This window comes from Odontomachus brunneus, unplaced genomic scaffold, assembly GCF_010583005.1.
Source record: "Odontomachus brunneus isolate Ranch 3 - 2012 unplaced genomic scaffold, Obru_v1 Obru_scaffold_060, whole genome shotgun sequence".
NCBI classification, from domain to species: domain Eukaryota; kingdom Metazoa; phylum Arthropoda; class Insecta; order Hymenoptera; family Formicidae; genus Odontomachus; species Odontomachus brunneus.
Genome location: NW_022639510.1, coordinates 159,822 through 172,032, shown reverse-complemented (window position 1 = coordinate 172,032; position 12,211 = coordinate 159,822). Strand labels below are relative to the sequence as shown.

Below are 12,211 nucleotides of genomic sequence, written 5' to 3'. Positions count from 1 at the left end.
CGTGTAAATCAATATATTAGTACATTTATTAGGGTGATATTTTCAAGAATAGTTTCCCAGTGTTTAGACGCGGGTTACAATGTAAATTTTGTTGCGGCATTGTTGCGGCACACACATTGGAGAAATATATCAGATATTTTAGATGAGTTGAAAAATTAATCGAATTGAAAAATTAATGTAAGAGATGGACTGATGAAAATCTAAACCACGACATCGTCAGATTTTAATTACAAGCATTCTTCTCGTGCAAGAGGGTCGGCAATTTTTCAACTCAATGCGCTTATCATTACTGTGTAAATGATTATCTTATGATCTAAATGGAAAAATTAGTTACTTAATTATGCACTATGAATTCTTTTCTAGAAAATGCGCGCTAATTAATACTTTAATTGTCTGTAGAAGAGCCGGACGCTCTACCTGATGTTTTTTTGTGAAATTTTTATAATTTATGTCTACTATAGATATGAGAGTTAATGGCATATCTATATCTTCGTGAGTGTTTGTCGTTTTACAAAATTAGCATCGGTTACGAATGTGCGTGTGCACAAATACAATTCGTTCGATCTCTTTTATCGTATCGCGAGCCAAACGGAACTTTCTATACATATTTTTACAAATGTCACGAATGCGACTTACTTATTAATTACATAATTCTACAAATGCGACTTTGTCGACGACGAAGATCTCATTTTATTTTTCATGTATGTTTTTTAATGAACAAATACATATTAATTATCATAAAACTCTTTAGTATTCTCAGTGTAATTCTTTAAATGATACGAAGATGTATAAAGAAATTAATATGAGTTCGGTGACTCATGCAAGCTCATTATTTGCGCTTCACAGAGCGTTGTACTATACTTAATAGCATCACGTGAACTGTAAACTGTTGGAACTTATCATAAGAAACAATATCTTCTTAGGATCGTACGAGATAATAAAAAATTTCGTCTACACGGTGCTAAAACGGCTTGCTTCTTACAAATACGTTTTAAGGTCTTTAAATTAATTTTCTCCGAGCACTTGCAACGAGCACTGGCCGCGTCCCGTAATACGCATATGCGCGTAATTTTCTACAGTATACAAAACACAAACTATAGGTAAATGTGCGCTTATGCATATTACAGAACGCAGCTTTTCTGTTTTCTGTTCTTACAGTCTAATTAACGAAGTTCACAAGGTGTGAGAAAAAAAGAATGAGCAAAATTAGAGTAAACTTCCCAACAGCTGGACATTCAACGACGTAGAAGATATGATTGTTTAATTTTTATGATACGCACACAGTATTTAATACTGTAAAATTATATAATTATATAATTAATTATAAGCCGAAGTGTAAACATTTGTTATTAACACATGAAAAATGAAAAGTTTTTAAAATATTTGAAAAATAACGTCAATTTTAGAACATATGAATGAACCGATATCCGACTAAAACGAGAACGTTTGATCTGACTGTTAAACCTTCCCGGACCTATATCCAGGCATAACAATCGTGCAGATGAAATGATTTATCATCTATTTATGACGATTCCACTGGTAATATAATTGTGATAATTTATTTATATACACTTTATAAATTATATTTAAGCTAAAATATGCATAACTTCTGTAATTACCGTTGCATAATAATTAATTAATTCACAACTGATTTGTACACCTGGTACATATTGTAGTAATGTATTGCATACATAAACTAATTGAACTGATACAAATGACTTTATTGAAGAGTTTATATTACAATAGAAAGGAAAATAGAATCATTCGAGACTAATAGTGAAAAGTTTTCGTGTCCGGCGACCACTTCTTTTACCTTATCGACCCGTCGCGTATCACATTTGCTCAGTGGTCGCAAATCATTCTAGTTCGCGATGGATTAGGAATCAAGTCGAACTCGTACATTCACGCGTACATACATACAATACACGCAACCCATGGTTCAGGAAGACCGGCAAACACGACGTCGTAGAAGTCTTACAAGATCAGTCTGCCGCCGTTTGACGCTCTGATCTGCGCCACTTGTTCCGGAGTGAGTATCAGTTTGCTCCCGTTGGGTAATGATAATGCATAATGGCTCCCGGTCTCGTTCACGACCACTACCAGCTGTGTGTTCGCGTTCGGCGCCGTCTGCGGAGCGATACTTTTCACCGGAGTGATGGATATGCCGCCTTGATTCATCCGTTCGATGATCTGCGGCGGTATGATACCTTTTGTCGAGGAGATCAGAGTATCCGAGGTGATCATGGGTTTCTGGCATACCGTATTCACGGTTCTCGAAGGCGTCACTTTGCTTCTATCCGTTGTTGAGGTCGGCGTGCCTTTTTCCTTGTTCCTTTCGACGTTGCCGCTCTTTGTCGTGGCTTTCTCCGTGATAATCATCTCTATCTCGTCGTCACTGTCACTCAGCACGATCAAGGATGTGGTCTTTTGACCGGTGTTATCCGCGGATGCCTGCTGTGCTTGTCTACGCCTTGGCGTTACATTGGGATTAGACGCACGTTGTTGTTGTTGGGTCTTGCCTCTCACGAATTTGGGATTGTTGAGTCTCGGGCAGTTGTCTCGGACAGGTGCGTTGTTTCTTATCATTGTGGCGTTAGGTGGCAGGCTCTGTCGCGGCGCGATGTATCTGTTTTGATGACTGACCGATCGACCCTGCATCCTTAGTGCGGAAGGAGCCGCGTTTTGCGGCCTTAACTGTGGCTGGCTCGTCACTGGCGGGTTGGTAGCGACTATGTTGTACTGCGACTGCGTTGTGTAGGGCGTATAGTTGACATTATTAACGAACGGTTGCGTCAATATTGCCTGTTGCTGGTAAATCACGGTCTGTTGCTGCGGTTGCTGCGGTTGCTGCGGCTGTTGCTGTGCGGAGGGCAAGAAATTCGTTTGTGGATCTTGTATCAAGTAACTTGGTGTGCCCTGGATGTAGTAGCTTTGCCCGATCACCGGCGTAGTCGGCATTCCGACATTCTGCATTACATAGTAGTTTACGGGCGCCGAGTCGGTCTTCACTATGTAGTTCTGTTGAAGGTTCGAGTTGTAGTTGTTCTCACTGTACTGAACTGTGCTAGGATCATAGATCGGGCCCTCGTCCTTGATGTCTAACTCTGAGTGTACGCTTTCGACAGTCTCGATTTTGCAGATTGTATCCGTGGAAGGCACTACTTGCTTAGGATCTGCAGGAATCGCTCGTTTAATAGGAGGACAGCGCTCGCGACCATTTGAGATGATTCGCGGGGAATCAGTCGGACGTTTGCTGTTATCTTTAGATTTATCGTTGCCGGATTTCCCGCTAGTAGAATTAGATACATTAGACACTACGTTGCTCTGACATGCATTCTCTCGGATGTTTTGCAGCTTGTGTTGGAAAGATTTTAATCTTCGATTGGCAGCTGAAACAATACAAGTGTACAAGTTAGAACAAGTTGCTGGATTTGGCCTTTTTGGCTATCAACAGACAATTTTCTTCTAAAAGATACACATTTACAAATTTTTATATAAGATATTTAAATCGTTAACAATTGTATAAGTATGATCGCAAAACTGATGCCAGCTGCAATTTGTGGTAAAAATAGTTGTTGGGAAGACAAACATATCCAATTTTGCATTGATTGTCAGCATATAGCAGATCTAACGAACTAGGAGAATAAAATTCAGCTTGTGTCAAATATTAATTAATTAATTAATTAATTTTAATTAATTATTTAAATTTTAATTAATTAATTTTTTAATTGTCTCTATAACATGTAGTATATTTAGATAGCGAAGTATAATTATATAAGTTTACGTGTACTTTACATTTAATTAAAATGTCATTTGTTTATTTTAAAATAAAAAAAAATTGATCTCTACTTTTGTACATACATATGAGTTTTTAATATTTTGTTTAATGTGTTTTTAATATAAAAATTACACATGCATAAGATTTAAAAAAAAATTCACAATTTTAAGAAAAAATTTTTCTTCTAGTGAATATTACATATTTTTGAAGTTTTAAATTCTGTTTTTTTTTTACATATTGTCACATGCACATTACACCTGCCTTTTCGAAATATAGCAACAGCTATTATCTGTGCATTATGACCAAGTACACCTGATGGCAGTCTAAAGACGGTATAGCCGGATCTTACTATATTAGTATATTTAAAATTGTCTTTGAGTTTACCCTCAGATGCTCCGTAGAGCTGTGTTCGAAAACTTTACTCAGATCATCTACTTCTGTCAGGATGTAAATTGCCCGAAATTTGTTTTCATTAATTTTAATCCAGCAAAAACTGATATTTTTATTTTTTATTAGGTTTGTTTTCTAAAAACTGATTGCACTATAACTTGCACTAGAACTAGTTCTCTTCTTTTTTTTCTACTAAATTTTAACTATATATCCGTTTCTTCAGAAGTTTTATCAATGTACACTATTTCAACGATAAATAATTAGACCTATTGTTTATTATTTTCTCTATTTGCAGTTCGGAAACTACTTGCCCCCAGCGTCATTCACCCGACTTAATCCGTGGGGCTGAGTTTCCGAACGCTGCTTAGCCAATGAAACAATCCATACACAGCATCTGGTGATGAGCTTAAGGCACTTTTAAATATAAAATCCGATTATGAATACTGTTTTAAGAGTATTGCGTGAAGAAATCTATGAACACGACACTCACACGGACGTTTATTTTTCCTTTTGCGAGTTCCCGGTAGAATCCAATCTTGGTCTGAATCCTCTGTTTCCGACCAGTCGTCAGAGTGTCGGACTTTCGGAGCAGCGTGAGAAGTGGATGTATCGGTCGGTGCGCCGGGAGCCGCGTAGACTGCCTCAACGTCGGTCCATTCTTCCAGCTCGTCCTGGTCGCTCTCGTCGTCCGAGTAAAGTTGTTCTGTGTACGAAGAGACGCCACGTGCTCGCAGTACTCGTCGTGTTTGTTGCTGTTCTGCTTCTGCTATGAGAACAGACAACATATTAAAAAAAAAAGAAAGATATTTCCTCTCTTTCTTGTGAATATGCTCTTAATCCTTTTATTTAACATTCTACTTATATGTACTAGTGTAACTTCACGTGTTAGTGCTGTTATGCCGACCAATATATTTTATATTTAACAATCATGTATATAATTATAATAATATAAGAGTTATAAGAGTTTTTATTTCGAACATCATTTACATTTTTATTCTCAACATTTACCTCCTTCTTTCTCTTTCACTCTCCATTGCAAAAAAGAGGCCTCAACGCTTTGATACATTCAAGTTCGAGGTTTCACACTTTTTTTAAAAATGGATGCATACTAACATGTATAAACATCGTCTTCTGAAGTTGAAGTTGAATAAACGGGAAAGGGACGGTAGAGTAGTAAGAGCAAAACAAAACGAATTACCTTCGTTGTTTGCCGTGACTTCGTTCTCCTTGTGTTTATGTTCCCGTTTACGTTTCCGCTCCTGTTCCTTTTCCTCGACTTGGTCTCTTCCTCTGGCCTCGTCTTCCGCTTTCTCGCCGCTGTTTCGCCGTTCGCCGTTGCTCTTCCGGCTCTCGCAGTGACCCCGCTCGGTGCTCTTGCCCGCACTCTCGTGTTCGCTTGTTTCGGGTCGCGGCTGTTGGCTTTGGGAGCCAAGTGAGGATAGGGCAAGCTGCGGTAACGTTTGTAACGTTGCGTCTCCGGGAGCTGACAGTGGACAGCCCTGCGATCCAAGAACCCACCAATTAGAGCTGAGACCACCCTCACCGGATGAATCCTGATCCTCCACACTGCTACAACACACACCAGCTTGTCTGCCATACATGCTCGACATATGAATCAATGTGCAGTGTGGGATTGCGACCCACACTGTAAATCACACATGGATTGTAGCATTGTAGCATTTCTCTTAAGAGGTGTCAGGCAGCGCGAATTGTCTATTTACAAATGAAAATGCGCGAATAAAGATACGTGTTGTTGTTTATTTCACAACACGTATTATCGTTTGACTTTGCGGAGTAATGTGTTAGTAGTGCCGAATGATATGACATGAGATATACCATGAGATGACATTGCTTTCTTTTTTTTTTATACTTTCAACTACATATTTCTATGTTGTGTTAGCGCGAAGATGAACGAATACTGAACAATATCCGATTAGTTCGCATATCAAACAAAAGATATAAAAGATGTGTTGATATACGTACCCTTCCTTAAAGTTAGACCATTCCCTTTGTAACTTGGACTTTGCTTTTCGCGTAGAATCCTTCAAGATGGTCTCCACGTTCTCCAAGGAATTTAACAATTCAGTCAGTTTCTTGACCAATTTGATTTCACACAAAGGAATAATATCGGCCTGCAAAGTACGAGAGACTGTAGCGGATAAGTCGTGAAACAGAAGATGTCCAATGAAATTGTTAAGGTTGTCGGACTTACAATATTGCTAGAAGCGTTTTTCGATTCCTCCTCCGTAAAACTAGAAATGAGATCCTTTAAGCTTTCCACGCTGTCGGCTACTAATTGAAAGTCGGAGACGCTAAGATCCGACAGCAGTTTGTTGAAATGCTCCTTGCACTCATCCGTTTTCGGACGGTTGGATCTTCGTAGATTGTAACCGTTTTCAGAATGCGCGTAATCATCGTCGGAATCATAATCTTCCAGTCGTGCATCGCTCGTAGACAAATTCTCATTCGCATCGTCTTCCAACTCCACTCGCTTCTTCGTCTCCTTTTTCACCACTACGGTTTTATCTTCCGCGTCACGTTGCGCCGCTCGGTGGCGAGGTCGTAGTTGTCTCTTGCTCGAGGTTCTCTCTGGAACCGAATTCTTCAACTCTGTTTTGATCGCCGGGGAGATGCCCTCTTTGTTTTTACTCCTAGTCACTTGTTCACTTAACAGTTCATTATTGCTAGGGGATGCGTTATTGCTAAAGGATGCACGGTGCAACCCGTTAAAAGTAATATTTTTATTTACACCGTTCTCTCTCTCTTTACAACTAGCGCTAATATTGCCGCTGTTGGTCTTAGTTTCACTCAGCTTCTCGTCGTCCGACTTGGATGATGACTTTGATATATTATCACTTACGTCATCATCGGCTGAGACACTTTTGGAACTTACACCTGCAAGTAATTTGGTACTCTCGGCACTGATTATTTCGTTCAGTTTCTCATCGTCCGTCTTCGAAGTGTCGATTAAACTATCCACCGATCGTTCACTTTTGTCTTTCTCAACAGTCAATGTTGCTTCAACGCACAAATTTTCTGTCTTTTTGCACAAACCTTCGAAGTCCTCTTGCGACGTTAATCCGTTACTCCTGGTGTCGCTCTCACATCCGTTCGTCTTCCCGTCTTCGATCTCCGTCTTCAAGTCGTCCAACATTTCGTTAATCATGCCGATCTTGCAATTATCGCCCTGAATGTCGGAGAAACCTTTGAACACCTTAACGTCGTCATCGTCGAGAGACCGGTTGTCACTGGAGGTATTGGTGTCGTAACCGCTGGATCTCGCGTTCGACATCGTACTTTCCTCAGACATCTTCGACAGACTCCTGGAACGCTTCCTATTGATAGCGTCCAAACTGATGTTGTTGTTGTTGCTGCACGTGCTTGTACTACTTAGGTTCGTATCCTCGCTGATGAACGAGTTCGTCGCGCTGTCGATATTACATTTGTAACTGAGATCCTTATCCTCGACTTTAATCTCGCGTCCGTTTGGTTGCTCTGACAAATTCTTGTTGTTATGATTATTGCTCGATTGCGCTCTCCTCATTCTATATCTATTCAATTTTGCGCGGAACGAATTGCTCGTTTCCAAGTTCGCCTCTTGCTTTGGTTTCATAGGCTACAAGGGATATAATATATTTCAATCATTCATAACATATCTGTGCATTTACAAGTTGTCTCATATCAGATGCTTAAACAAATTACCCTGACAGTCGACAAGATTTTATTGTCCAGACAAAGCCTGTAAATCCTGAGATCAGTCGCGATGAATTGTGGAAAATAAATGTATCTCGCCCCGTAACGATCCAGTCCTAGACTCGTTTCGAATTGGTCCTCCCACGGTTGCTTCGCCATGTCTTCCTGAACTGTTTTTCTCGTATGCTATAAAAAATGATGGACGATCAATGTGATTAGTCGTTCCTCTCATTTCCGGAACTCTATCGCGAGGACTCACCATGATTGTATCACAGACAGTTTTCAATAGCCAAGTTCTCTGCCTGAAGCTCATATTCTCAAAATCCTTGCCGTCGAGCAGCGAAGCATCGGGGAACATGTTCCAAAATTCTGGCTCGACGCCGATGGTTTCTAGAACCTAAAAATCTTTGTTCACGTTTCCGGTCACTGATGTGTCACTGACGTGTACGCTACGTGTGCGTGTATGTGTCTGAGATATTTGGAGACATGTGTCTAAGATACCAGGACGCTACAGATCGTAGCTTGCGACGCGATCGTCAGTTTATAAAGTAAGTTTGCGGGAGTATACGTACTTTGGTGGCATCTTTGTGCTTGGCATGATAAACTTTGAACCAACTCGCCATCTTGTGCGTCAAGATGTTGGTCCAAAATTCATACGGCATCGGTGGTACCTTGCGTAGCTTTGCTTTGGTAATTGGAGAGCTGAAATCACAGAGAAATCCCTCCTTTATAACATCCAACAATCTGTGCGCTAGCTCTTAATGGCGTTTTATTTATTAATTAATCGTATATCTGAAAGCCCCGAGATATGTACTTCAATTCAGTTTTTCAATTCATCATTTATCTTAATAATTTTAATAATATTTTTTTCGCTTTGACAGACAGATATCGAATAACCGGTATAACAACCTTAGCAGACACGTCATGATGTTTGCTAACTGCTTCGACGCTCTTGGTATCGAAAGCATCCTTTCCATTTCGTACATTGATAATTGAGGTATATTTAGAGATTCTCTTGTGAGATGGAGGAAGTGGAAGATTTGTGGTATCTGAAATGGTTATATCGTGTGAAACAATTCGTAAGTAACAACTGCAAAGATCCACTATAGAGAGCAAAATCTTTCAATTACCTCCCACATTGTTTCCATTTCGTCTCGTATCTCGTCGGAGAAGAAATTGTCCTGTTCTCCATCGACCGTCGTTTGTTCTTCGCCATCTGACTTCCGCTTTCTGCTTTTCCGCGACATTTTGTCTGCAACAAGGAAAGGATTCAAACATTTGTAGAGTCAAATTGAGTAAATCAAATTGAGATATGAAAGTGATCAGTTAAGCGTTCGCTTTATTTCGTTTTTTAATCGCGTCTGTTTTTTATGAAAGACAAGTAATTTTTATTTCTTATATGTCAGTTGATTATCCGCTTTATAAGAGACAAATAATTTTTAATTCTTATATGTCATTTGCTTATCCACTTTATCAAGACAAGGTGATCTAAACTTAAGATCGATTTACACTGAAAAAATAGCGATAATAATGTTAATAGCAAAAAGCTAATAACAAAGATGTTTTTAGCAAAGCTATGTTCTCCTAGAAAACAACTTACTGTATATTTCTAACAAATTATATCTCTAACAATGCAGAAAACACAAAGTTAAAAAAATTATTTACCATGATAAAACTGTAAATAGTAATATTATTAGCAAAAAAAATATTCTCAAATGTTTTCAACAAAGTTAGAAAACTTTAAACGATACAAAGATGTGCTATACACAAATTTTACATCTTTTATAGTATAATTAGTCAAGTCGAGACAAAAAATCTTTATTATTAACAGTGTTGTTAACACATGTCTAATTCAATTTTTTACTAATAACATTTGCTTTCAACATCCTTTGATCTAGATCGCTCAATAATAAGTTGCAGAAATAATGTTTTTGACAATGTTGGTAAAAAAGCTATTAGCATATTACTAAAATAAGTAATTTTTGTCACGTTTTTTTCTGCAAAATGTTAAAAATATTAGTAACATTTACTAATATTTTTTATTCTAAAATAACAAAGTTAATAGCAAAATATGATTGACTTGTTTTATAATTTGTTGGAAACAATTGTTTTTAGCAACTTTAAGTCAGACAATCTAATCAGATGTGTGATACTGCTAGAAACATACAATCTGAATAAAAATACAATGTAGACTTGTTTTATAACTTGCTGAAAACAATTGTTTCCAGGAAGTTATAAAGCAAGTAAATCATATTTTGCTATTAACCTTGTTATTTTAGAATGAAAAATGTTAGTAACATTTGTTTTAAATATTTTGCAGGAAACAAATGTTATTAACAAAAGTCACTTATTTTACATACATGCTGATAGTTTTGTCATCAATATTGTCAAAAACAGTATTATTAGCAATGTATTACTGGTAATATAAACTGGTCTTTAACCTAGCATAATCTTGATACACTACAATAAAACATAATGTTTAATTAAATATGAAACTATTATAGTTCACGATTATCGTAACATCAAAATTCCAAGGGCAATTCTAAGCCATTAATTAGATAAAATCAGTGTGTATTTAAAAAGGGCATCTCTCTCTCTTTCTCTCTCTCTTTCACCACTTGTGCATAATCGTTATCATAGTTTATGACATCGTCGGCGCAGAGCAAACGATGATGACCTACTATCGCCACATTGTACAAAGAGCATTATCTTGGAAAGGCGCGACCTTGCCATTATGTACCTCTATGAAGGTTACGCTATTTTAATTACACGCTAGTCTTAATAACTCTCTCCAACATTTCGCCTATTGCCTTTCATTGTAGGATCGTCATCAAAATCGAACAGTTGTTATAATTGACATAGACTTTGTTTTGGCAGCTCTCTTTCAACAAAAAGCGGCACCATCCATCGGTTGTTAATCTCGCAAAAAAAAAAAAAAAAAAAGAACACCCTCCAACGTCGCCCAAGCGACTTTGATCATTCAAAGTGCGATGATGAATTGCTAGTTCCAATGCCCGTCGTGCAAATTGCTTTTGTACAAACCGTTCTGTACAAACGTATCATTGCCGTTGCCACCCCATGTAGTGTACTTCGAGGGGGAGACATTTTGTTCAGGGCACGGTCACAGCCGGCTGGATGAGCAAGCAAGCAAGCAAACAGCCGACCGCGTCTCGCGTGAGGTGACGTTAAACATCGATAAGGAAAACACGAATGTTTATCTTGTAATTACGCTGAGACGTTCCATTATAGAATCGGTCACGAAACACGTCGACGGGACAAACATGGACGAGCGCGAGATAGCGGGAGGAAAAGCGATCATTGTTTTGTAATTCGTTCTATTACACATGTAAAATATGACAAATTGTGTCGAAGCAGTCTCATTGCGATTTTCTGTACTCTCCAAATTTCTTGGCGTAAAGTTTCAATCGAAGTAAGGTTTTACTTCTCTCTAAGAAATTTAGTATTTATTATTATTTTATTTTAGATTATTCTCTTGAGGTGAAATTTTATTCGAAGTAAGATTTCACTCTGAGAAACTGTGAATTTATTATTGTTATACTTTAGATTATTTTCAAAATTTCTTGGGATGAAATTTTACTCGAAGTAAAATTTTACTTTAAGAAATTTAGGATGTTTTTTTAGAGATTTATTATTATATTTTATTTTAGATTGTCTAAAAATATTTTTTGCGTTATGGATTAAAGGCTTTATAATAAACTCTCTGTTATTGATAAAAATGTCTCTAAGTGACTTATAAGCCTTCTGAGATTGGCTTTCAGTCACATTTAAAGGCATTTTAATAGGTAAAAGAGAGTTTTTAGAATAAGGACCTAAGAATCTACTCTATTACGAGTTTCAAACATTCGAATGATGAGGTATATTCACTGTCGCCTCAAGTAAACTTGTTCTGAATGGGATTCTATTTATAGAAATTTATAGAAAGTACACTCATAATTTTACCACTCTTTGTTTCTCTCTCTCTCTCCCTCTTTTCAATTGGTCGCCGTCGGACTTTAAACGATGCGACACAAGGCGTGTGAAGTGTCATGTCGTAAAGTAGCGAGCCATAATTCAAATTAAGTTGCGTTTTACTGCGCTCTTAGGGGCCGTGACTGTGGAACGTTTGTCAGGATATGTACCTACAAATTACACAATGAAAATTCATCGAGTCTCGACGTGACGTCCATCTCCTCTCGTACAACAATCTCGTCCATCTCCTTTCGTGGAACAACGAAAAAGGAGAAGATAAGGGAAGAAATAATAACACTCGGTTGTACGAACGACCAGAGAAAGAGAGAGAGAGAGAGAGAGAGAGAGAGAGAGAGAGAGAGAGAGAGAGAGAGAGAGAGG

General features: G+C 38.0%; 1 protein-coding gene across 3 annotated transcripts in view; it reads right to left on the bottom strand.

Moving 5' to 3' along the window:
* Positions 1-8: 8 nt before the first annotated feature.
* The window catches only part of LOC116846129, a 31,683-nt gene continuing 19,480 nt past the window's right edge, over positions 9-12,211 (bottom strand). The window contains exons 2-11 of one of the 3 annotated variants that reach the window (XM_032819605.1): positions 8,992-9,113; positions 8,771-8,910; positions 8,434-8,563; positions 8,121-8,258; positions 7,871-8,047; positions 6,381-7,784; positions 6,152-6,300; positions 5,367-5,737; positions 4,659-4,934; positions 9-3,389 (exon numbers count right to left, since the gene is read on the bottom strand). In XM_032819605.1, the coding sequence (XP_032675496.1) occupies positions 1,975-3,389; positions 4,659-4,934; positions 5,367-5,737; positions 6,152-6,300; positions 6,381-7,784; positions 7,871-8,047; positions 8,121-8,258; positions 8,434-8,563; positions 8,771-8,910; positions 8,992-9,108 (4,317 nt within the window). In that variant the 5' untranslated portion in view covers positions 9,109-9,113 and the 3' untranslated portion in view covers positions 9-1,974. The remainder of the gene's footprint in view (positions 3,390-4,658; positions 4,935-5,366; positions 5,738-6,151; positions 6,301-6,380; positions 7,785-7,870; positions 8,048-8,120; positions 8,259-8,433; positions 8,564-8,770; positions 8,911-8,991; positions 9,114-12,211) is intronic. The other 2 variants (XM_032819607.1, XM_032819606.1) reach the window with 2 other exon arrangements.